At 46.6% G+C, this 26380-nt stretch overlaps 1 protein-coding gene across 4 annotated transcripts in view; it reads left to right on the top strand.

Moving 5' to 3' along the window:
- STAT3 (signal transducer and activator of transcription 3) overlaps positions 1-25906 on the top strand; it is a 74383-nt gene extending 48477 nt beyond the window's left edge. The window contains exons 5-24 of one of the 4 annotated variants that reach the window (XM_068976312.1): positions 5229-5324; positions 5497-5578; positions 5776-5870; positions 6053-6204; positions 8216-8374; positions 8518-8610; positions 9489-9548; positions 12166-12195; positions 12296-12389; positions 12497-12544; positions 14486-14569; positions 15431-15529; positions 15636-15771; positions 16685-16737; positions 16980-17074; positions 17201-17340; positions 18634-18843; positions 22172-22214; positions 22560-22622; positions 23960-25906. In XM_068976312.1, coding sequence (XP_068832413.1) covers positions 5229-5324; positions 5497-5578; positions 5776-5870; positions 6053-6204; positions 8216-8374; positions 8518-8610; positions 9489-9548; positions 12166-12195; positions 12296-12389; positions 12497-12544; positions 14486-14569; positions 15431-15529; positions 15636-15771; positions 16685-16737; positions 16980-17074; positions 17201-17340; positions 18634-18843; positions 22172-22214; positions 22560-22584 — 1794 coding nt within the window. In that variant the 3' untranslated portion in view covers positions 22585-22622; positions 23960-25906. Of the gene's footprint in view, positions 1-5228; positions 5325-5496; positions 5579-5775; positions 5871-6052; positions 6205-8215; positions 8375-8517; positions 8611-9488; positions 9549-12165; positions 12196-12295; positions 12390-12496; positions 12545-14485; positions 14570-15430; positions 15530-15635; positions 15772-16684; positions 16738-16979; positions 17075-17200; positions 17341-18633; positions 18847-22171; positions 22215-22509; positions 22623-23959 lie in introns of all 4 variants that reach the window. The other 3 variants (XM_068976310.1, XM_068976311.1, XM_068976309.1) reach the window with 3 other exon arrangements.
- Positions 25907-26380: the final 474 nt, after the last annotated feature.

Here is a 26380-nt window from a genome sequence, read left to right as displayed (position 1 = left end):
CGTTTGTGTACAACAACAAAAAGATCCAGCGTGCCGCAACTGAGACCGTGCTGTGTGCCAAGTCGCTTCAGTCGTGTCCGACTCTTTGTGACCCCATGGATGTGGCCCACCAGGCTCCTCTGTCCGTGAGATTCTCAGGCAAGAATACTGGAGTGGGTTGCTGTGCCTCCCCTCCAGGGAATCTTCCCGACCCAGGGATCAAACCTGCGTCTCTTACATTTCCTGCTTTGGCAGGCAGGTTCTTTACCATCAGTGCCACCTGGCAACTAAGACCAGGCACAGCCAAATGAATAATTAAAAAAAAAAAAAAAGACAAAAATATAGCAGGAACAAAGAAGAAAGAACATCTAAGTCTAATGAGAGAATTGGAGAAGGCATCGAGGAGAGAGGAGAGGTCAGACTGAGACTCGAGGCTTATCAGATGAGCATCAGGCAGATGGTAAAGAGAGGCAGAAAGATGATCATGTTCAAACAGGGAATCAGAAACATACGTATTCTTGGGAGAAGTGTAGAAAGTTCAGCATCTGACTGGGTAAAGGAAGATAAGGTGGTCAGAGAGCCATATCGTGAAAATCTATTAGTCATGCCTCAGTTTGGCCTCAGAAGAGCAGTTTTGCCACAGGGCACTTGGGGCCAGACTGCCTGTATGTGAACCCCGGAGCTCCACCACTTGCTGTGTAACCTTAGGCAAACTGCTCTCTTCTCCTCCATTGGGGAAGATAATTGTACTGACTTCATATAATTAAATTAATTCCTACATGTAAAATGCATAGAACAGGACCTGGCACATGAATGCAAGATAAATGTTAACTGTTTTCTGTTGCTGCTGCCATTATTACCATCAAGTCTGTACAAAATGGGACCCACTGAAGAATTTTTTTTTTTTTTTCGGCTGTACCACACAGCATGCAGGATCTTAGGTCCCTAACTCGGGAGCCAACCTGTGCCCTCTGCAGTGGAAGCATGGAGTTTTAACCCCTGTTCCACCAGGGAGGGCCCTCCACCAAAGAATTTTACGTAGAAAGCTGGTATACTCAGATGCAGGTGAGGGGGTAATACTCATCATTCAAGACTCTGAAGTAAGGGAGGTTAGAAGATGGCACTTGTCTGTGCATCACTAGGGTTTGCTGTTTGTGGAGAACTTTTATGTTTGCATTACTGTTCAATAGGATAAAAATAATCAACTTAAGCCAATTTGGATAGAGGCTCTACCTTACCATGGGAGTTAGAAAAGCAGGAAGTGTCCGAAGGATGTTCCCAATTGTGTTGATCAGGGCTGGCAACCAATACCCGGGGCCCAAATCCAGCCTGCTGTGTTATTTGTTTTTTTCTTTATTTATTTAAAATTTAAGGCTAATTATAATATTGTGTTGGTTTCTGCCATACATCAGCATGGAACAGCCATGAATGTACATATGTTCCCTCCCTCTTGAGCTTTCCTCCCACCTCCCATTCCATCCCAGCCCTCTAGGTTGTCACTGAGCCCTAGTTTGACTTCCCTGAGTCATACAGCAAATTCCCACTGGCTATCTATTTTACATATGATAGTGTATATGTGTCCCTGATACTCTCTCCATTCATCCCATCCTCTCCTTCCAATCCCCCTCCCACCCCATGCTGTGTATTTTTGCAAATGAAGTGTTTTTGGAACACAGCCACACGTTCACCTGTGCCCTGTTCATGCCGCAATGGCAGGGCTGCGTATTTACGACAGAGACTGCGTAACCGACAAAGCCAAAAAAAATTTACAGTGTGGCCCTTAGAGAAAAAGTTTGCAGCCCCATGCTGCAGAGCTAGCTCAAGCCAGGTCTCACTGTTGTTTTGTCTGTTGACATCGTCTGGCATATTCCCACCTGTCTTTTGTGGGTAAAGCCCTGGGAGACTAGTGGGATGTGGTCTCTTGTCTCCCAAGGCTCATCTATCTAATTGGGTAATAGGTGCACAAACACTTCAAGTGAGAAGAACGTAGAGGAACTTCAGGAAGTTGAATAAGATTTCACAATGGAGCAAAAACATTTGTACTGAGTTTGAAAGTGAATGAGTTCAGCTGTGCCAGTCTGAGTGAGGTGGCACTAGTGGTAAAGAACCTGCCTGCCAATGCAGGAGACATGAGAGACTCGGGTTCGATCCCTGGGACAATCCCCTGGCGGAGGGCATGGCAACCCACTCCAGTATTTTTGCCTGGAGAATTCCATGGACAGAGGAGCCTGGTGGGCTACAGTCCAGAGGGTCACAAAGAGTTGGGCACGACTGAAGCAACTTTGCATGCATGCACACAGTTAGGCTGAGTAGACAGGGTGCGGGGAGTCAGTGTGGAAACCTCCTGTGTGCAGAGAAGGCTGGGGAGTTTGCGGTGACTGAAGCACAGGGAGCTGTCTGTGCTGGGCTGAGATGCTTATACCTGGAAGCAGTGGGGCACCGTTTCTGTGGGTGATAACTGATCACATCTGTTTTGCTTCTTTTAGTGCAGTACCAATTTAGAAATAGACCTGGGAGGACTTCCTTGGTGATCTAGTAGTTAAGACTCCTCGCTGCTAGTGCAGGGGGCACCGGTTCAATTTCTAGTCAGGGAGTGAAGATCCCACATGCCATGTGACGCAGCCAAAATATACAGAAAAAATTTTCCAGAAAAAGGAACAGACCAGGAAGTTGACTCCAGATGGAACAATCAGCTGTATTGTTGGTAAACAGGGCTTGGAAAGCATGACTTGGATGGATGACTGTAGAGGCTTTATTTTTATTTATTTATTTGTGTGTTTAAAAATTTTTTTAAACTTCTTATTTTTATATTGGAGTATTGTTAACAAAGTACAGCAAAGTGATTCAGTTATATGTATGTATGTATGTATGTATGTATGTATATATATATGGGGCTTTTCAGGTGGCTCAGAAGGTAAAGAATCTGCCTGCAATGAGGGAGACCCGGGTTCAATCCCTGGGTTGGGAAGATTCCCCTAGAGAAGAGAATGGCTAACCACTCCAATATTCTTGCCTGGATAATTCCAGGGATAGAGGAACCTGGTGTGCTATAGTCCATGAGGTGGCAAAGAGTTGGACATGACTGAGCAATTAACACTTTCACTTTTCACTTCATACATGTATCCTTTTTCAAGTTCTTTTCCCATTTAAGCTATTATATCATATTCAACAGAGTTCCTTGCACTATACAGTATGTCCTTGTTGGTTATCCATTGTAAATGTAGCTGCCAATCCCAAACTATTTATTTATATTTAAGTATAGTTGATTTACTGGAGAAGGCAACGGCAAGCCACTCGAATACTCTTGCCTAGAAAATCTCATGGACGGAGGACCCTGGTGGGCTGCAGTTCATGGGGTCGCTGCTAGTCGGACACGACTGAGCAACTTCACTTTCACTTTTCACTTGCATGCATTGGAGAAGGAAATGTCAACCCACTCCAGTGTTCTTGCCTGGAGAATCCCAGGGACTGGGGAGCCTGGTAGGCTGCCGTCTATGGGGTCGCACAGAGTTGAACATGACTGAAGTGACTTAGCAGCAGCAGCAGCAGCAGCAGCATAGTTGATTTACAGTGTTTCAGATGTATAGCAGAGTAATTCAGTTTCGTCTTCAGGTTCTTTTCCATTATAGGTTGTTATAAGATGTTGATTATAGTTCCCTGTGCTGTACAGGAGGTGCTTGTTGTGTAGATGCCTGTTGTCTGAGTCAGGTGTTGGGGTGAGAGACTGGGTTTGCAGGACAGCACTGCCGCAGCCATCCTTTTGGAGCTTTAGAGACCACACGCTGATACCCCCTGAACTCAGACACATAGGCCCCTAGAACTACTTCTAAAAACCAGGCCCTGGCTCCTGCCCTAGGTGTGCCCTGGGAAGGCAAGAGTGGGAGAGAGCCACCAGCTTAAGGGCTGGGCCTTCAAAGATCTCTGTGTGGGCAGTCTTTCTCCTGACCTCACTAATTGGATGAGTCACTTGTCCTATAAAGAATTATGTAAGGGTGGAGGTCGCCTTCCTGGGACTTCTAAGGGAAGTTTATATTCTGTGGGCTTGGACAGGGTCCAGTGGAAAAGGAGAGAATAGTTCCCTCTAACGGTGGCGTGTTTCAATCTACTTTGGAGACTTGTGGTGGCAGTGTGAGAGAGCAGATTGGAAGTGAGAGAGACTAGAGGCAAAGGGATCAACTTTGGGGCTTGACTGGAGCCAGTGGCACCAGCGATCCATTGGAGAGATTACAGAATACAGAGCCAGGAATATCTGGCAGCTCAGTGTGAGTCAAAGACCATTGAAAAGTTCTCGTTTGGGAAACTGGACTCTCTTTTCTGCCACACTGACTTGGTCACTGCACCTTTTATGTGGTCTTTAATGTCCTATTCCTTTGACAAAACTTATTTGTAAGTTGCATGTGCTGTTCAACCTTTTCGAGGCACCAGCCAGCACCTTCCCTTCTCCCCCGAGATGCTATCTCTTGATTAGGAATTTTATTATTCTACCGAAATGTGTTAAAAACCTTCATGCTTTTTTTCTTTTGTGGCTGTACCGCATGACATTCGAGATCTTAGTTTCCCAACCAGGGATCACACCCTTGCCTCTGCAGTGGAAGTGTGTATACTTAACCACTGGACTGCCAGGGAAGTCCCCCTCCCCCTGTACATTTAAACAGGCATCCAGCATCTGCTTTCATAAATTGTCCTGATTTTATTTATATATATATATACACATATGTATATATCCTTACCTAGAATGAGTTTTTTGAAGGTAGGGACTGTGTCTTAGCTCAACATATGGTCTCTGAGTGAAGTACATAGAGTGAGTTTATAGTATGGCTTCCCTGGTGGCTTAATCAGTAAAGAATCCGCCTGCCAGTGCAGGAGATGTGGGTTCGATCCCTGGGTCAGGAAGATCCCCTGGAAAGGAAATGGCAACCCATTCCAGTCTTGTTGCCTGGGAAATGCCATGGACAGAAGAACTTGGCAGGCTACAGTCCATGGAGTCACTAGAGTCAGACACAACTTAGCAACTAAACCACCACGAGGTTAAAAAGCCAAGGACACAAGGAAAAGTGCGAGAGCTTTCTCGGCCTGCGCTGACAGCCCCTGGAGAGCAGTGGGTGCCGTGGACCACTCCTCTCCTCACAGTGGCGGCAGCAGCAGCTCAGGCCAAGCAGGAAGGGTCATGGAGGAGATGGAGACCAGACAAGGACATTCTTCTCCTGCTATTTCCGGCTTTCATGTGCACATGCTCCCTGTCTTGGCAGCAAGGGGGCCAGGCCAACCACCCCACAGCCGCCGTGGTGACCGAGAAGCAGCAGATGCTGGAGCAGCACCTGCAGGACGTCCGCAAGCGTGTCCAGGTAAAGCAAGTCTTGGGCGGGAAGCCTTTTCTTGGGGAAGTGGCCTGTGGGTCCCATGTGTAGCTTTTGTGAGGTTGTGGCTTTATTTTAATCCTACTCAGAAACTTTCTTTTCTCTCTCCCGAGGGCAGTCCTTGTTTTTACTTCTGTTTTGGTTGGTTTGTTTGAAACAGGATCTAGAACAGAAGATGAAAGTGGTAGAGAATCTCCAGGATGATTTCGATTTCAACTATAAAACTCTCAAGAGTCAAGGAGGCAAGTGCATATTAGAGACATTAAAATCCCCCATATAAAGTGAGTTTGTGTTGCTGGAGTCTCAGAGCTGGCTCGTCTTGACTCTGAGTTCAGACTCAGGGGAGGGGGCGCTCAGGGGCTGCTGGCAGTTAAGGGAAGCCCAGTTACTGAAGCTAGGCGTGTTCGCTCAGCTCACGGAGGTTCTCCTTCCTTCTCAGACATGCAAGATCTGAATGGAAACAACCAGTCGGTGACCAGGCAGAAGATGCAGCAGCTGGAACAGATGCTTACTGCCCTGGACCAGATGCGGCGCGTAAGAGCAGTGGACCCCCGCCCCATGCCTGGCTCACTCACCTTTGGGAATTGGGCATCTCCGGGAAGAACTTGCCTGTTTCCTAATCAGTTCCTTCTCGGAATTGACCAAAGAGAGACGGTCTGTGGTTAGAGACGGTCTGGGGGAATGTTTTCTGACTTTGTTTTTTGGTTTCCAACCAGAGCATCGTGAGTGAGCTGGCGGGGCTTTTGTCAGCAATGGAGTATGTGCAGAAAACTCTCACGGATGAAGAACTGGCAGACTGGAAGAGGCGACAACAGATTGCTTGCATTGGAGGCCCTCCCAACATCTGCCTAGATCGGCTAGAAAACTGGTATGACAGAGAAGAGAAGCTTCCCCTTTCTTTTCAGAGAGCTGTGCTAAATTATGGTCAGAGCTGCATGAAGAGTTGCTACTGTATTTCAGTAGAGAAGGGCATGGCAACCCACTCCAGTATTGTTGCCTGGAGAATCCCATAGACAGAGCAGCCTGGCAGGCTACAGTCCATGGGATCGTACAGAGTCTGACACAACTGAAGTGACTAAGCATGCACATACTGTATTTCAGGGGTGGGGATTTCAACATACTCAAATTTAGTCTAAGGGTTAAAGCTTTTTACTTTATTTGGACAATTTTTTAAATGAAAATGTATTTATGTTTGCTATATTTTAAATATATTTTGCTAATTTAAAGTTTTGGGGTTTTTTTTAAACATATAGACTAAATTTTAAAGTTTAGTTACTCTAGGACTCTCAAATGACATGTGCTCTTTATAAGAGAAAAACGTTCAAATACAGAAAGTTAATAAACAGCAGAAAAGACTTTAAAAATCAAATCATGCAGAAGTGCTTAGAGTTAAACATTTGGTGACCGTCACTCCAGACATCTGTTATTATATATATACATACAAAGATCGAAATCTACATGTTTATTATATATATACACATATAAAGATAGAAATCTATACATTTCACATTTGTAAGGTCATTCTTTATATGCTCTTCTTTTACTTTGATTCACTCAGAAAATCTTGATTGAGCCCCCTTGATGTCCAAGGCCCTGATACTCAATATGTTGTAGCAGCTTAAACTGGGAGAAACTTGACCTTGACCCAGGATACACAGAGCGTGAAATTGGAAATTTAAGATAGCTCTACATGAGATGCCTGTTTGTTCATCTAACTAACCCTGAGCTTTGCTCATTGATTGAAAGCAGTTTTAAATGCTTTCTAATCAGGGAACCAAATAACTTATAAGTTCTAGGAATGTATTGAGATGTTTCCATAACATCTTATGGGAAAACCAAGCAAACATTTTGGCCAACCCAGTAGGTGCCAGAAGGGAGTCTGTGAGCTCAGGAGTCCTGGTGCTGTCCTTCTCCACCCCTTGCCTTCCACTCTGTCTCTTTGGGGTCTTTACTAAACTAGTGGGGGACCATCAGAGAGAGCCACTGATATTCTCCCTCCTTGGGGGCAGACTTAATCAGCCTTTGTCTCCCTGTCTACTTTTTCTGTATGCATGTTATCAATATTTGGAAACATAATGTCACATCCAGTCATCCATGGAAGATGAGGGCTCCTGGGGATCGTGCAGTTCAACCCTGTCTCTCAGGCAAGGGGACATCAAGGCCCACGAGGGTGAAGGGACCTGGTCAAGCTTGCATAGACAGTGAGGGACAGAGCTGTTCAAACCTATCTTTTTGGGCTGTCAGATATCCTGCGTTTCCCCAGTACTCACATTTGGTACAAAAACAAGTTAGGCTGAAGAAAGTGAGCACCAAATCCCATATTTCGTGTTCTAATGTGTTAACTTTCCATTGGTTACCTCACTCCTAGTGGTGTAAGTTTTGGCACGTCTTCCTCTGTGTCTGCCTCCTTCTTAGAAAAGTAAACTTTTAGGAAGTGAAATGAAGGTTGCTCAGTTGTGTCCAACTCTTTGTGACCCCATGGACTGTAGCCTGCCAGGCTCCTTGTCCATGGAATTCTCTAGGCAGGAATACTGGAGTGGGTAGCTGTTCTCTTCTGGCAGGCCAAAGTTAGGACTTGCTGCTTTCACTGCCAGGACCGGGGTTCAATCCCTGGTGGGGATCCTGCAAACTATGCTGCATGGCCAAAAAAAAAAAAAAAGGGCAAAGTAATTTTCCCTTTTCTAATCTAGTGCCACTGAACTGTGTATTTAGAAATGGTCAATGTTACGCTACTCATATATTCCCATAATGAAAAAAATGCTCCTTTCTTATGTCGGATGACTGCATGAGAGAACCTGTGGTATTATTCCCTTCCCCTTCTCCAGCTCATTTATATACAACCACTTAGGTAACCGAGAACATCCTTATCTTATTGGCAGGATAACCTCGTTAGCAGAATCTCAGCTTCAGACCCGCCAACAAATTAAGAAACTGGAGGAGCTGCAGCAGAAGGTTAGCTACAAAGGGGACCCCATTGTACAGCACCGGCCAATGCTGGAGGAGAGAATCGTGGAGCTGTTTAGAAACTTAATGAAAAGGTAACATAGAGCCGTTGCCTGTTTCCCCCATCACCTCCCCCACCAATGTTCTTCAACGAGAGCTTGTTCGACTTCCGAGGAACGGGACAGGGACCAGCCCACTGCATCTTGTGTGACCCACTGCCTTTCTCTGTCCCCTCCAGTGCCTTCGTGGTGGAGCGGCAGCCCTGCATGCCTATGCATCCTGACCGGCCATTAGTCATCAAGACCGGTGTCCAGTTCACAACTAAAGTCAGGTGGGCTGCGGCACCGCCTCTTCTGGCGGATGTTGTATCAAGGGACACCCTCAGGGCCAGAACAAAGGTGGTGGGCAGTTGTTCTTTACAGCCATTGCAGGCAGTACTGTGATGGATAGGGAATTTTTTGGTGTAATATCAACTTGCTCTTTGATTGTCCTGTCAAACACTAAAGAACAGGAATCTCTCTGAGGTTACCTGGATATATTCCTATGATTCGGTTGCACTGTATTCCTGATTCCAGGCCTAATGTCTTAGGTCATAGCATCTCCATCTACCATGCGAAAGGAGCAGAATAATGCCAGTTATCTTCTGTTCTTTGAGCCTGCTTTTTCCTGAGCATTTGAAGGGGAAGAGTAAAGCTTAGTGATAATAGACAGAAAGAGGTCACAGGGCCGGTGGGTGGGGGACCTGCAGGTAGAGCATTACTTTCACATTCAAGTCAGAACAGGTAAGCTGGGGTTTGCCCTTCTGCAGTGAAATTTCCCTCCTCAGAAAGGTAGTACGCTGTTGGGTTTCCGGTCTCATAGAACGAATACCGATTTCAGAGCATGGATTCCTGTAATGTTTTTCATGATATGGCTTCCATTATCCTTTTGTGTGTCTCTCACAACTTTGTCCAAGTTCTTAGTTCTTAGGCTTTTTTTTTTTTTCAGTCCCTTTTGGCCTGAAGGGGGTGATGCTTGACTTAAAATGAAAGGAAGCACTGGCAGGAAGAAAAATTTGGGATTATGACTCATCTCTTTAGAATTGAAGAGTTATGAATTTTAGATTCAACTAGAAGTTGCTGGGGGAACCTAGTGGCTGTTTTTTAAAACTGGATTTTTTTTCCTTTGCTCTGAAACTTTTTTCCTCTTTTTTTTTTTTTTTTGACATAGATTGCTGGTTAAATTCCCTGAGCTAAATTATCAACTTAAAATTAAAGTGTGCATTGACAAGTAAGTACTCTTTATCTTAGCTCCTTTTTTTCCTTCCTTTTCTTCAAATGAGGGACAGAGAAACGAGAACTTTGATAGACATCATGTGAACTTAGAGGCTTTATCTATATTCAGAGATCTTCGTGTTTTTTTTTTTCAAGTTTTCAAAAGCCTTGCTGTGCATTGTCATTTACGTGCCTGAACAAAACCACGAAGCTGGCGGTAGCGATTTGAGTTGTGATTGCCACTGTGACCTCAAGTCCCTCTTTCTTTGTTTTTTTACTTATAAATGTAACTTGTGCATATTATGTAAAATTGAGAATATATGGGAAAATTGATTTTAGTTGTTGTTCCACACTTTACCACATAATGGAATCCTCTTCCAAACTTGACAGTACCTTTTAAAAAATTAAAATGCACTTACCCTCTGAAGACATTAGGAAAGAGAAAATGTAGGTGATATAATTATTCATCTGGAAATTCCATGAGAATGAACTAGAAAGTAGTTATGCAGCCAGGGACTTGAGGAAGGTGGTAGGTTTCATAAATGAATAAGCAAAAATTAATGACTTTAACCATGAATTAGCATAAAAAATCACCTTCTCACTAAAGAAAACTGACCATCAGAATAAATTCTAGATGTATCTTAAAAGCATAGGCAAGGACTTCCCTGGTGGTCCAGGGGTTAAGAATCTGCCTTCCAGTGCAGGGGACACAGGTTTGATCCCTGGTCTGGGAAGATTCCACATGCTGAGGGGCAACTAAGCCTGTGAGCTACAACTCGAGAGCAGCCCCTGCTCACCGCAACTACGGAAAGCCTGAGCACAGCAACAAAGACCCAGCACAGGCAATAAATAAGTAAATAAGTTAATTAATTAAGATTTTTTAAATGAATAAGCAAATGTGTCATGTAATGGCGGTAGAATGGCAACCACTTTTGGAGAACAGTTTGGCAGTTTCCTGAAAAGTTAAACTTGCCCCTATCCTACAGCCCAACCACTCCACTCCTAGGTGTTCATCCAAGAGAACTGAAAGTGTATGTCCACACAAAGGGTGGTACAGGAGTCTTCACTGATAGATGGGTGTCCATGAGTTTGTGGTATATCCATGCAAGGGAAATACTACTCACCAACAAAAAGAAATAGAATATCAAAATATGTAATACGCAGATAAATCTCAAAATAAATATACCCAGAGGGAGAAGCCAAACCGAGAAAAAAGAGTAATTAAATAAAATTCTAGAAATGTAAGTAAATCTGTCATGACCGGAAGCAGATCATTGGTTGTCTGGAGACAGGGATGGGTGGAGTGAGGGCCTGGGGAATGGGTTGCATAAGGGAGGTGGGAAACTTGGGGATGAGGGATTGCTGAATACATTCAGTCCCTTGATTGGGCTGGTGTCACATCTATCAGACCTCATCAGCTTGTGCATTTTACATGTACAGTTTATTATTCATCAATTATACATCAAAGCTGTAATACAAATAAAGAATATAAAATAAATAAAGATAGGCTACACATGAGGGAAAACTCTGATAACGGGGGCTTGATTTAAGTTCTAAAATGTGATATATGGGAGGTTCCCTCGTGGTCTAGTGGTTAAGACTCCAGGCTTTTACTGCTGAGGCCCCAGGTTCAATCCCTGGTTGGGCCACTAAAGTCCCACAAGCCAAGTGGCCCCAGAAAGACATAAAATGTAATGTATGGAAAGATATCTTCTAAATGGTTTAAAAGTTGATCCATTTTAATCTATAAACTCCCATGGAATGCACTATCTAACAAGTAGTAGATAGTATTAATTCTAAAAGCATATGTGGCTATATAGCAATGGAGAAGGACTTCTAAAACAGTACTAAAATAATATTAAAAAGAAAACACAGAAATGGTGGCTATGTAAAAAATGAAATACTCAAAAACATAGTTAAAAGACAAGGAACACGCTGGGAAGAATATTTCCGGCTATATTGATGGGATACTCTGAGTTGCAGGTAACAGTAGACCTTTACAGAAACCCCAGTGTGGCTTCAGTAATAAGGAAATTTGCAACCCAGTATAACTGGAAATGCAAAGTTAGAACAAGTTCCAGGTGGTGAGATCAGTGACTCAATTCCTGTCACCAAGGATCCAGAACTTTCCGTCTCTCTTCTCTGCCACCATACAGGCATTCTAGGGTTCCCTCTGGGTTGCAGCATGGTTGCTTGTAGTAAAGGCCACGTGTCTCCTTGCTGATGTGCAGCTGAAGCTACAGAATGTAAATCTAGCCTGAGGGACAATTCCTTCCCTGTCTGATTGAGACAGTGTGGGTCCTGGCCTCACTCCTGGACCAACACTGTGCACATGCTCAGTTCTGTGGGCTTAGTGAGCAGGATCCCCTGGAAGTGGGGATGGGAAAGATACTTGATGGAGTCAAGGTTCTGTTAGGAAGAGGGGAGTAGAGCTTGGGTGGGGAACCAGCTGTGTCTTCTATTTGAGCATGTACAGGGATGTTAGATTTCACATACACCATGTAATTGAGTCCTCGACAGAAATCCCCAGGAGAACAGCAGTTTTTCCATCTGAGTAAATGATAGGTGTTCAAAGTGGACTTTCAGAGAGACTCAGGGCCTGTTTTATTAATGCTGGTTTATGTTCTTAACAGAGACTCCGGGGATGTTGCAGCTCTCAGAGGGTAAGTTCAGCATACAGGCTTCCTGCTGTTCTGTATAATCTAACTTTGTCCCTGGCCATTCGGTCACATATGTGGTTGGTCTTTTCCTCCTGTGATTCAGGTCCCGGAAATTTAACATTCTGGGCACAAACACGAAAGTGATGAACATGGAAGAGTCTAACAATGGCAGCCTCTCAGCGGAGTTCAAGCACTTGGTACATGGGAGAAAAAGCCTGGGCTCCCTTTCTTCAGGGCCTCTGGCAGGGGGCGGGGCTTGGGGAGAGCCTTACCTGACGGAGGATGCTCTTTGCTTTTCTTATAGACCCTGAGAGAGCAGAGATGCGGTAATGGGGGCCGAGCCAATTGTGACGTAAGTTTTGTCAGAGATGGTAGCTGAGCGGGAGAGAAAAAGAGCCTCCATAGGAACTTCCCTGGTGGTTAAGACTCCACGCTTCCAATGCAGGGGGTGTGGGTTTGATCCCTGGTCAGGAAACTAAGATCTCACATGCCTTGCAGCCGAAAGATTGAAACTTTTTATAAAAAGAAAAGAAAAAGAGCCTCCTGACTGCCCAGAAGTAGAGACGCCTACCTGCTGTTTCAGCTGCAGTCACTGCCAGCCAGCGCATGAGTAGTCACACATGCCTTGGAGGAGTTCTGGCTCAGTGCATTTCCTTGATTGTCCAGAGAGTTAGCTCATCTTTAAGGAGAGTAAAGTCCCTTGCCCACACCCATTTGGTAGAAAAGGAGCCTTCCGCCTTGCCTGGGACTTTCCAAATTCCCCTTCCAACTTCTGTGCACTGACACGGCTTGTCTCAGCTTTTGATGATCTCTTTTGGTCACTGAGGTGGGATGGGTTTCAACACATCCAAGTTAAACATTTTACCAAAAGAGAAACAGCAAACTCTCTTGTTCTTTACCCGCCTTGTTTCTTCTCTGTCTCCCATTGACTCAGATTCTTGGATTCTTAGTGTTAAGAATAAACTTAAGGGAATTCCTTGGTGATTCAGTAGTTAAGACTCGGGGCCTTCACTGCCATGGGCCTGGGTTCAATTCTTGGTTGGGAAATTAAGATTCCATGAACTATATGGCCCCCCCCCAAAAGAATAAACTTAAAAAAAGAGAAAGTAAATGTGACCAAGCACTGGTTTTAAATCTTTTTTTATATAATTGTGACACCCTATTCTTTTTGTCTCCTGAGCCATTCTTACCCTCTTCTCTAGAATGTAGCGGTCCTTTTAAAAAAACAAACTGAATCTATAAGACTTGACAGCAGTTGAAGAGTGAGGTTGTGGCATATTTATTGAGAAAAAAAATGCAAAGTAATTTGAGTAGTATACTAGTATAATTGTTTAAAAATTCACTGTTTTTTGGCCATTCATGTCTGCATTACAAAATTCCAGAGGAATGTCTACCATGTGTATTTCTTTTGTAATGAGAGAAAGAACATTTTAAAATATAAATTGGAATTTCTAATAATTCACTGACAATTCTCATTCAAAATAGTCGCTATGTTGCTGGTGTATTGATTGTTACAATCACTTTGAAGAACAGTTGGGCATTATGAAAATGAACATACCCTATATACCAGCAGTGCCACTCTCAGGATTTAACAGTAGAGAAATCTTTGCTGGTGCCAGGAGACATGCATTTCATGTCCCAACAGCCTAACTGTAAGCCCTAAATGCAACCCATATGTCAACAGCACTAGAGTGGATCAGTGATCTGTGGTATAGGCAGGTGATGGAATACTATACAGCTATGAAAACGGATAAATTGCAGGTGTACACAATTACATAGGTGTGAAAAGCAAGTCACAAAAGAAGACACAGGGTATACTTCCATATGTATGAGATTCACAACCCTCCCCGCCCCCCCAAATTAAACAACACATACATTGTTTAGAGATATAAATGCAAGAAAACCATAAAGAAGGGCTAGGAAATGACAAACTCAAAAGACAAAATAGCAGGCACTTCTGAGGTAGGAGGCTCAGGGATGGGTGGAGTTGGGAAGGGCACTGAGAGAACCTCCGTGGTGATGGTCTCTGCCTTAAACTGGGGGTGTTCACTCTTGTGTCATTATGCTGTTCCCATTTTATCCATGAGCAGTCGGATCTCCATAGTATCATCATAAAGCCGGTAAGAGATCAGGTTGTAGATGAGAGCACTGGCGAGTCGGAGAGTTGGTAAGACCATGTGCTTCAGTTGTATCCATGGCCACCTGGCGGATTGCGCCTCAGGATGGTGTAGTGAAGGCTGCCAGGACTCAATGCCATCCTCTCTGAGGAAGGGCATCCTTCTCATTCTTGTAGGCCTCCCTGATTGTGACCGAGGAGCTGCACCTGATCACCTTTGAGACTGAGGTGTATCACCAAGGCCTCAAGATCGACCTGGAGGTGAGTTCTGCACAGAACTGGTAGAACTGCCTGCAGGATGGTTCAGGATGAGGCTTCTAGTCAGGGTTTTCACTCCAGAAGGTGGAATGATGACTCTTTACTCAGCACTGTGTTTACATTTGCTTCTTTTTCTCTAAGAATTCGTTAGTATCTTGCCTGAGTGCTTAGAAGATACGTGTCTACTCAGGTTCCAGCAAACTTGATGTAAAAACTTGTATTTAGGAATTGATTACAGCCAACTTTATACAGTTTGGGCAAAACAGTCTTTCAAACAATCGTGGCGTTTACCTGTTCTTTCCCCAACTTTCTTGATCTTTAAATTAAAGATACACCTGAAAAAGCAAGAACCCTAGTCTTCAATTCCTGAGACCTCTCTATTAAATGGGCAGATACAGCTTCAATACAGCAATGCGGGAGACTTGGGTTCGACTCCCCTGGGTTGGGAAGATCCCCTGGAGAAGGGAAAGGCTACCCAATCCAGTATCCTGGCCTGGAGAACTCCATGGACTGTATAGGCCATGGAGTCGCAGAGTTGGACACTACTGGGCAACTTGCACTCTTTTCACAGCTTCAATTCGTGAATTCCTTCCAAGTTTTATAAATGGGGAGTCTGTGGACTGTGAGTCCACTGTGAGGAGTCAGCTTTGTAAATTCCTGGTGATACTCAGACAGCCCCTGAGTTCAGCCTACTCTCCACGCTGGGTGTCGAGCTGACCGGGCCCCACAGCTTCCTGAGGGCTGGCAGCAAGTGTACTCCACGACCTCTCCTTTTATTCCGAACCCTGCGAGATGCGGGTGAAGAGGTTTCTGGAGCCTCAAGGGCCCTCTGCCTCCCCAAATCATTGCCCGCTCCCTCCACAGACGCACTCATTGCCAGTGGTGGTGATCTCCAACATCTGTCAGATGCCCAACGCCTGGGCATCCATCCTATGGTACAACATGCTGACCAACAACCCCAAGGTGAGTCGGGGGCCCGGGTTCTCCGGAGGCTCCTTGGTGCCTCGGGGCTGCCGCCCAGCAGGCGCCACCCTCTCATCTAAAAGAGCGAATGTGTCATTTCCAATAGAACGTGAACTTTTTCACCAAACCCCCGATCGGAACGTGGGATCAAGTGGCCGAGGTGCTGAGCTGGCAGTTCTCCTCTACCACCAAGCGCGGGCTGAGCATCGAGCAGTTGACGACGCTGGCGGAGAAGCTCTTAGGTCAGCCCTTGACCTCTCCTCCCTTTGCTCTCCTTGCAAAAGGAATCTGGCCCGTGGGGCTGTTCATTGAGGAGAGTTGACTGAGCAAGGCGCTGGGCAGAGTACGTGTGCTCCAGCAGGCCCTGGAGTCAGGACGCGGCGGAGGTTTGCGGCGGGTGATCACTTTTACGAGACGGGAGGCAGATTTCTTTTCTGTTGGTGGCTGTCTCCCTGGGTGCTTTGTCCAGCCTTAGGAAGGTATTTTAAATGTATGTTAGAGCTAAAGGCTTGGCATCCCTGTCTGTTTCTTCAAGAAAATGTAGCTTGTTTTTATTTTTTTTCCTGGAAGAAAAAAAGTCTTAGAATGTTTTACGTGCCATCTATGCTTTGTCCTGCGCTGCCACTAAACATGGGCTCCCCAGGTGCCTCAGTGGTAAAGAATCCACCTGCCAATGCAGGAGACTTGGATTTGACCCTTGGGTCGGGAAGATCCCTTGGAGGAGGAAATGATAACCCACTCCAGTATTCTTGCCTGGGAAATCCCATGGAAAGGAACCTGGTAGGGCTACAGACAGACATGACTGAGCGCCTGAACATGCATGACTAAACGTGACCCTGTAACTCAAGCTGTCAGCGTCTTAGTGTGTTCTGCTGATCCCCAGACTGCCACACGAGGCTAGAAAGGGCAGCAAGGACTTGATACATCACCCACCACCTCTGCTGAACAACAACTTAGGGGGCATCAAACGGTGGGATTGGGTGTGTGGGGAGGGGTGCATATGTATGCACGCAACAGTGGCAACATTCAAATACATGAAGAGCAAGTTTCAGGGCATGTTGTGGGACAGTTGTGTGTGTGTGCTGTTTGAAGAAAGATCTGGATTTAAAACTGCAAATCCTATGACTTTTTTTTTTTTTTTTTTTTTCATTTCAGGACCTGGTGTGAACTATTCAGGGTGTCAGATCACATGGGCTAAATTTTGCAAAGTAAGCCACCGTGTGAACTCCATCCATGAGGCTGCCTCATAGGAGGAGGAGGGGGCAGGGACACTTAGCTGTGGGGATGTTGTGGAGGGCAGTGGGCCTGAAGGCCCCAGACTCTTGGTCTGGCGGCCAAGAGGACCTGCCTCAGGGTAGATGGGCTTGAGGATTTTGTTTGCACCTCACCCCCTTAAAGGAAGAGCCCAGGGAGGTGGGGAACTGAGCTTTCCCATTACTCTTTTCTCCAGGAAAACATGGCTGGCAAGGGCTTCTCCTTCTGGGTCTGGCTGGACAACATCATTGACCTGGTGAAAAAGTACATCCTGGCCCTTTGGAACGAAGGGTAGGTTGGAACTCTTGTGTCTGACAGAACACACAGGGGTGGCAAGTCCCCTCCTCTCCCAGCAGGCTGGCTGCATACCAGAGGCCCCTCAGCCCCAGCCTTGCTGTTGCTCTTCTCTGTCTCCAGGTATATAATGGGCTTCATCAGCAAGGAGAGGGAACGGGCCATCTTGAGCACTAAGCCCCCAGGCACCTTCCTGCTGAGATTCAGTGAAAGCAGCAAAGAAGGAGGAGTCACCTTCACCTGGGTGGAGAAGGACATCAGCGGTAAGCTTAGCGATTCCCCACCCCAACTGGTGGCCAGCACGGCTGTGGCTGGCCTTGGCTGCTGCTAGTTTCAGGCACCTGCTGCCCCCTTGTGGGCGGGGATGGCCTCGCACTCCCCTGCCTCAGACTTGGAAGGTACCCGGTGATCATTTTTATGAGATGGGAAGACTTGGCTTCTCTAAATTCTTCCAGCTGGAGGATTGGTTTGCCAGTTTTATTTTGCTCCCCGCAAGGGGCTAATCAGTTCAGTTCAGTCGCTCAGTCGTGTCTGACTCTTTGCAACCCCATGAATTGCAGCACACCAGGCCTCCCTGTCCATCACCAACTCCCGGAGTTCACTCAAATTCATGTCCATCGAATCGGTGAGGCCATCCAGCCATCTCATCCTCTGTCATCCCCTCCTCCTCCTCCTGCCCCCAATCCCTCCCAGCATCAGAGTCTTTTCCAATGAGTCAACTCTTCGCATGAGGTGGCCAAAGTACTGGAGTTTCAGCTTTAGCATCATTCCTTCCAAAGAACACCCAGGACTGATCTCCTTCAGAATGGACTGGTTGAATCTCCTTGCAGTCCAAGGGACTCTCAAGAGTCTTCTCCAACACCACAGTTCAAAAGCATCAATTCTTCGGCGCTCAGCTTTCTTCACAGTCCAACTCTCACATCCATACATGACCACTGGAAAAACCATAGCTTTGACTAGACGGACCCTTGTTGGCAAAGTAATATCTCTGCTTTCGAATATGCTATCTAGGTTGGTCATAACTTTCCTTCCAAGGAGTAAGCGTCTTTTAATTTCATGGCTGCAATCGCCATCTGCAGTGATTTTGGAGCCCCCCAAAATAAAGTCTGACACTGTTTCCACTGTTGCCCCATCTATTTGCCATGAAGTGATGGGACCAGATGCCATGATCTTAGTTTTCTGAATGTTGAGCTTTAAGCCAACTTTTTCACTCTCCTCTTTCACTTTCTTCAAGAGGCTTCCATCAGGGGGCTAATATTTGTCTAGAAATTGGTAATTTTTTTTGAAATTTGCAATTTAAATTGTATTCTTCATCTCCTTTCTTAACCACTCTGTTCATATATCTTATGAAAGTAATTATTCAAGTATGTTACTTGTGACCCAGCTGAATAGCTTCTCCCGAAGCCAGCTGAACATTTCCACAGCGCAGACGACTGGGCAGAATATTCAGGGTCTCGAACACTAGGTTGGTATAAGCCTTTCCCCCTCAAGGGAAAATCAATCAGGCAGTCTTCTCTAAGATCACCTGAGTCTTCTCTTCCCATATCCCATGACAGGCAAGACCCAGATCCAGTCAGTGGAACCTTACACCAAGCAGCAGCTGAACAACATGTCATTTGCTGAAATCATCATGGGCTATAAGATCATGGATGCCACCAATATCCTGGTGTCTCCGCTGGTCTATCTCTACCCTGACATTCCAAAGGAGGAGGCATTCGGAAAGTACTGTCGGCCGGAGAGCCAGGAGCATCCCGAAGCTGACCCAGGTAGTTGTTGATTTTCCACAACAGCCACTTGGTTCTGGGGAGAAGTGGGAAAGAGTAGGATCCTTGGGGGACAGGTAGGTAAATGCCTGAAGAACCTGGTGATCTTTTTTTTTTCTTTCTTTTTAGGGAATTTTCTTTTTGTAGTTTTTCTTTCTTTATTTTTATTTTTGGCTGTGCTGGGTCTTCACTGCTGTATGGGCTTGTCTGTCGTTGGGGCAAGCGGGGGCTACTCTCTGCGTGCAGTGCGTGGGCTTCTCGTTGCGGTGGCTTCTCTTGTTGCAGAGCATGGGCTCTAGGCACACAGGATTCAGTGGCTGCGGCAGGTGGGCTCGGTAGTTGCAGTTCCCAGGCTCTAGAGCCACACGCTCAATGGTTGTGGCATACAGGCTTAGTTACTCTGAGGCATATGGAGTTTTCCTGGACCAGGGATCAAACCTGTGTCTCCTGCGTTGGCAGGCAGATTCTTTACCACTGAGCCACCAGGAAAGCCTAGTCTGGTGATCTTTATTCCTCTTTCTGGGAAAGAACTTTATAGTGAGTGCCTTTAGGGGCAGCTGATGGGGTTAGAGAGAGGAGAGGAATCAGTCACCAGGCTCTGCCCCACTGGAGGCACCGGTCTAAAGGGGAAAACAGCTCACACATACCCAGACATACCGAAGACACTACGAAGAGAAACCGAGGGCGGAATTCTCTAGAAACAGGATGCCCAGCCAGCACAGCACTTCTTGCAAAGCATATGCTGGAAGATTTGCGACTCAGACTTCAGTCTAGAGTGCTTCCTTTCCCCATCACTGAACAATGTAAGCAGCCCAAGTGGGATGAAGAAAGGCTTTCTGGAGGAAATGAGTGTTAGCCACGCTGGAACCTGGTTTAAGAGAGATTCTCAGGAGAGAGGAGGCTGAAGGGGAAGACGGTAACTGGTGGGAGGGGCCTAGGCTTGGTGCTTTGAATGTGCAGCTACTGAAACTCAGATGTTTTTTTAGTGTACTCGAGCCCATGTGCTTATGTAAGTTACACATACATTTTTTTCATACTAAACCCTCGCTTTCTGGTGCCATCACCAGCATGGAGGCTGGAGCCTTCTAGCCTGTTCCCATGGGTGTTTGGGCTCAGACTCATGGTTCTCTGGCCAGATCCTGAGAAGGAGACTGGAATTTGCCATCCTTTGTTTTTACTGAACTTTCCTTAATCATAGAGCCAGCAAGGGTTTAAACCGATTCTTTGAGTTAGCCTCCCTACCCTAACAGCTTTGGGAAAAAACCTGTGTTTTGAACAAATAGTTCCCCCACACAAACCCACCAGCTCCCTTCACAGTCTTTTCACAGTAATTCCCTGTGAGGGACTTCTGGGGGCGAGCAGATCGAGACTTGGAAGAGGGAGTTGGGGCTCACTGGCAACTGACTTTCCTTTCTCCTTTGTTCTGGGTTGAGTCTTGGTCACACTCTGAGCGAGCATAACTCTCATTTCCTGTCTGCTACTTATCTCTCTTTCCATGTTGTGCTTCGGTTGGGAGATCTGTTTATCAGCCCCCGTCACACTGCCCTGTTCCTTCTGCGGAAGGCAATTAGGTCCAAGTGCTGGGCCTTCGACTCATTTCGCCTTCAAGGTCCAAGTTCCTGGTGTGAGGCTGCACCCTCCCTCACGGCTCCTGTGTGAGCAGGAGGCCAGACCTTTTCCTGCCTGGGGACTCAGTGTTTCCTCAGGGGCAAGATGCCAGTCATGAGATAGAACTAATTACTCAAGAGCTTTGTCTGTCTCCTGGGGCAGCAGGAGCCTGGTGATGGCGTCAGGGGGTGTGGGGGAGGCCGGTGGGCGACCTGTGGGTTCCTCCAGAGTGGAGCAGCTGACCGTTTCCTCTCTGTTCCCATCCTGAAGGTTTTATTGTCTCGAGGAGATGGCTTATCTTCCCAGGACTCTTCCCTCCTCCTTTCTTAGAAGCTCACATTATTTCCTCATGGCTTGAGGGAAAGATTCCTCTGTAGAAATGACAGATCTCTTATCTTACAAATTAGATGAAGTACATTTACAACTTTGCACAGAGCTATAAATCAACTTTTAATCTTCATTCTCCTTTGCTTCTACTGTGGCATCTCAGAGCTGTTTTTCTCAGCAACACTGATCACTTGGGAGAATTAAAACCCTTTTGTGTCTGGGAGTCAGCTGGAGTCAGCTCCCCTCAAGCCTGGGCCCAGATGGATTTATAAGATAGCAGAACCCTGCCTTAGTAGGGTTCTTTGGATTCTGTACTGAGTTAATCTATTTCTTGGCCCCAAATAAACTCCGATGGCAGTGCCCTTTCTCAGATTGTCATCATTCTTTCTGATCCCTCAGTTTCTCTGCAAGCCCCAAGCTTTCCAGCCGTGTTTTTCCTGGCCCACCCCACCCTTCCTAAGCGATCTGTTCACCTGAATCCCCCAAATTCCATGCCAGTGTCTCTGGGGCCCCTTGACCTCTTGGTATAAGCATTTAGCAGTTAAAATTCTTAAATCTTCATGTTTCTAACTATAGAAGAAGAATCACAAATGACAAAGATGGCCCCTCCATCCTCCTCCTCCCTCTCATTATCTTGTAAATATAGTTGATTTAAAAAATTTTTTAAATTAACTTTTGGGGGCCACCCCACACTGTATTTGGGATTTTAGTTGCCCGATTAGGGATGGAACCCAAACTCACTGCACTGGAAGCGTGTTTTGAAGATGTAATGAGGCCCTAGCCTCCTCAGTCCAAAGGCAGTTCCACTACACCGGAGACATTCTCCCCACGGAGAGGCTCTTCTCTGTGATGTAGCTATCTAATGGGGGTTACTAATACCCTCACTGAAAGATGTAACAGGCAGATCAGTGCTAATGGGAACAGAAGGTGTCACCCTCAGCTTTGGAACTGCATTAGCCACTTCTGTGTTTTCATAAAGACCCCATGACTTTGGTGTTTGAGCAGGACGAGGTGCCCGACTGGGTGGGCTCAGTCCTGCCTGCGGGGAACTCATCCAGGAGATACAACCAGGCTAGGCTACAATCCTCAGTCCACATACAAGCAGTGAAACTCTTCACCCTCATCTAGGGGAAGAATGAACACCAGGCTGGCACTCATCTGAGCTCGAGTGAGTCTGCTGAAAAGCTTTAGGGAAAGAACTGAGCTTCCAGCTGCAAGCGCTGGAACATGAGTCTATAGTGAAGGGGAGGGCAGCCCAGTGGGAGATGGAGGTTCCTTCAGACTGTCTCTGCTCAGGGATTGAGTGAGTTTCACATCGGCCCTGGGGAGGCAGCCAGCTTCCCCCTGTCCGGGACCCAGAGTCACAGTCGCTAAGGCAGAGTTTTCTTCTCCCCAGGTGCTGCCCCATACCTGAAGACCAAGTTCATCTGTGTGACACCGTAAGTGGCTTCCCTCCCCGATTTTGCCTCCATCTCTAATGTCCTCAGTTATCCCTGGGGACGGACACTGGGTGAGAGGCCTCTCGTGAAGCAGGGTTGGAGCCCTCTGAGGATGTTCGGTACTCATTTAAACTCACAGTGACCTCGTGTGTTTAAAAAGCTTGAGCTTTTATTTTTTTTCTGTTGGAGACCAGAGTTTGATGGCTTGTGTGTGTGTGTTTTGTTCTTTTTTTTTCCTCCATTGTGTCTTGTCAACCCGACCCTTCCCCCTCCTGCTGCCCCCCCTTTCCTACAGAACGACCTGCAGCAATACCATTGACCTGCCGATGTCCCCCCGCACTTTAGATTCATTGATGCAGTTTGGAAATAATGGTGAAGCTGCTGAACCCTCAGCAGGAGGGCAGTTTGGTGAGTATCTGGTTGCTGGACCGTCCCCCTGAGCTGATGCTCCCGGGTACAGAAACAACCGAGGGGCACCCAGATGGGCAGAAGGAGTTCTCAAGCAGCACTTGCCTATAGAAATACACACCTCGTGCCAGTGTAAATTTTCTAGGAGCCAGGTTAAAAAGCAGTGAAAAGGAACAGGTGAGGTTAATTTTACAAATGTATTTTCTTTAGCCCAACAAATCCAAAATAGTAGGATTTCTGTGTATCAGTAAAATAGGAATGTACGACATCCCTGATGGTCCAGGGGTTAGGACTTTGAGCTTCCAGTGCAGGGAGCCTGGGTTCGACCCTTGGTCAGGGAACTAAGATCCTGTAAGCCAGTTGGCTCCCATAATATTAAAAAAAAAATAAACTATGTCTATTATGATTAAAACATTAAAAGTATGCAGATACAACTACTATATGACCCAGCAGTCCCCCTGCTGGACACATACCCTGCTGCTGCTGCTGTTGCTAAGTGGCTTTAGTCGTGTCTGACTCTGTGGGACCCCATAGACAGCAGCCCACCAGGCTCCACCGTCCCTGGGATTCTCCAGGCAAGAACACTGGAGTGGGTTGCCATTGCCTTCCCGCATATACCCTGAGAAAACCATAATTTAAAAAGACACTTGTACCCCAGTGTTTGTAGCAGCACTATTTACAATAGCCAGGACATGGAAGCAACCCTAGATGTCCATAAGCATTTGGATAGATAAAGAAGTTGTGGTTTGTACACAAGTACATACATATATGTGTGTATGCACTGGACTCACCCATAAAAAAGAATGCATCTGAGTCAATTCTAGTGAGGTAGATAAATCTAGAGCCTGTTATACAGAGTGAAGAAAGTCAGAGAAAAACAAGTTTTGTATATTAACATGAATATAATTTCATATACACGCAATCTAGAAAAACAGTACTGATGAACCTATTTGCAGGGCGGACATACAGAACAGACTTTGGACACAGCGGGGGAAGGGGAGAGTGGGACGAACTGAGAGAGTGGCATTGCCATACATCCTTTACCACGTGTAAAGTAGATAGCAAGGGGGCAACTGCTGTATGGGCACAGGGAACTGAGTCTGGAGCTCTGCGACAGCCGAGAGGGGTGGGTGCCCTTTCAGAAGGCAAGACCCCGTAGGAAGGAGAGAGAATGTGGATTCTCTACCCCTTCTTGATGACTGAGGGGCAGGGGCAGGAGACTGGACGGCAGTGGTGGTCTGAGCCCCATGCCCCAGAAAGCTAGGGCTGTGTGCCCTGCCTGCTGTGGGGCCCAGGCGATTGAACCGGCTCTCCCTGTGTGTGTCCCCCTCTGCCAGAGTCCCTCACGTTCGACATGGAGCTGACCTCGGAGTGCGCTACCTCCCCCATGTGAGGAGCCGAGGACAGAGGCTGCAGAGAGATGACGGATGCGCCAACCCATGTCCCACCAGCCCTTACACAGCCCAAGCCCAGATCAACTCAGCTCCCAGCTTTGCGGTTCCAGATTTTTTTTTTTTTTTTTTCATCTCTCACTTTAGCTATCTGTCAGCAATCTGGGCACTTTTTAAAAATAGAGAAATGAATGAATGTGGGTGATATCCTTTTATCTACATGCAAATAAGAATACGCACTCCTTGACTGTGATCAGGGGATGTGGAAGGGGCGGTGAGAGGGAGAAAGAGGAAACATCTTTTTTTGTCCTCCTCCCCCGCCCCCGGCCCCCTTTCTCAGCAGCTTGTTGTCGTTGTGAGTCAAGTGCCTCCTGGTGCCAGCTGCATCCTTCTGCCTATTCTATAAGCTGATGCCACGGGCTGCCTGTCGCTGTATCCTCCCGGCACCACACTTTCAACCTTGCTAACGTCCAGATAGATGCTAGGACTTTCAAAGCCCCTAGGTTTCTTTTTAATCTTAAGTAATTTTTTTTTAAGGGCAAAAGACACTGACTGTTTTGGCATAGCTTCCTCTGTATTTAAGAAAGTTAATTTCCTCCTTGGTGCTTCAGATATTCAGCTTTCTTCAGGCTGATAATTTATATAATCCCTGACATGAATTTTAGATCCAACCCTTAAAAGATATCTTCTGAAGATGCCTTTGGTTTGAAATAGGAAGGTTGAAGGAGACCCTAAATATTTTAGACTTTTTTTTTTAAATAAAGTTTTTATTTTCCCCTTTAGCATGTTGGCCTGTTTGTAGGTAAGGCTGGGCAGAGGGGCACTTACAACCTGATCTCTCTTTCTCCCTGGGCTTCTCCTGTTGCCAGGTGTGGGGGGTGTCTTAGAAGGGATGGGACAATTCTTCCTTTTCCCATTGACCTGAGCCCCTCTACTGGGTGGCTCCTTCCAGTGTCTAAAGATCCCTAATCCTGTTTGCTTTACGCACCTGGTCTTGGGACCTTTTCGGATAAGAGGGAGACACTTACAGGTTGAATGTGAGTCAGACTACAGACCCCCAGGCAAGGGTCTAGTTGAGCTCAGGGAATATGGTTCTTATCCCAGTTTCTTGGAGATTTCCTGCTGCACCTAATCACTTCTTCAGTCTGTCAAGCCAGGGGCAAAGGCTTAGTGATAAGCTCGGGGTCCGTCAGTTGTGTGAGGGAATGTACACTCCCCCCTCCCCCAGCACTGGTGACTGTCTCCTCCCCGTAGGGGCCCCGCAATTAGGCAGAGCAACTACATGTACTGTGCATCTCAGAACACAGGTAGCATGTGGGATGGTCTCTGATACAGGGCCTCTCAGACCAAGAAGCACGGCTAGATTGGGTCAGCTACAGCCACCTTGTCTCAGTTGACCAGAGTTTCTAGGGATGCTATGCGTTACAACCAAATTCGCCAATTTTTGAAGGGGATAAGACCTTCTCTCCAAGACAAACGGGTTGACAGGTAATGCAGAAAGATTCTCCTCCAACTCTCTAGATGGAAATAAGCTTAACATGAGGGACCTGGGGCAAGAACCCTGGCTTTGCTGGAGCAGAAATCGTAAAACCCGTGGCTCTTAGGTCGTGTATCTGGTTTTAACCTTGATATTAGCAAAAGGCCTGAGAGGAGCTGAGACCCTCCCTTAAAGAACCCCATCCTCCAGGACCTGCCTGCATTCTCTCTGCCAGCCCCCTGTCCAGCCAAGGGATTCCCAAGGATGCCTAACCTACCCACAGGGTGGTTTGTGAGATGCTCTCCTGGCCACTGCATTCAAATTCCAATGTATACTTACTTAATAGTGTAAAAATTTATATTATTATGTTGTGGGTTTTTTTTTTTTTTTTTTGTATATTGCTGTATCTACTTTAACTTTCAGAAATAAAAGTTATATAGCAACCCTCCCATAGCATGGCAGTTCTGTGTCTGGCTGGGGGCTGGGTGGGGAGGGGAGCCCCTCTTCCCCTGCTTCAGTTCTGAGGGGCCTCATAGGCTGAGCATGGGTCTTGCAAGATGGTGGCTACCCCATTCCTGAGCTGGTGGTCTTAACTTCTCATGCTGGAGCTGATGGGGCCCACCTCTGGAGCACGGAGCATCTCCCCCGCACCCCATCTTACATTAGCTACAGCCTCTAGCTCAGGGGTACCTGGAGGAGCCAGGGGTCCTACTCCTGGAGCACAAAGGCTGCAGAGTGAGGCCTCCTGTCTCCCCCTTCCTACCTCCCTCTTCTCCGCGCCCGCCCTCCCTCCCTTCCGGGGCCTTCACAAGCCACGGTGTCCTGTCTGGGGTCAGATAAGCCGCCTCAGGGGGTTGGGGGGCAGACACTCCCACCCCCTTGGCCTCTTC

The sequence above is a fragment of the Capricornis sumatraensis genome, chromosome 8 (genome assembly GCF_032405125.1).
Source record: "Capricornis sumatraensis isolate serow.1 chromosome 8, serow.2, whole genome shotgun sequence".
NCBI classification, from domain to species: domain Eukaryota; kingdom Metazoa; phylum Chordata; class Mammalia; order Artiodactyla; family Bovidae; genus Capricornis; species Capricornis sumatraensis.
Note: the sequence above shows the minus strand (reverse complement) of the source record. Positions and strands in the feature narration are given on the sequence as shown.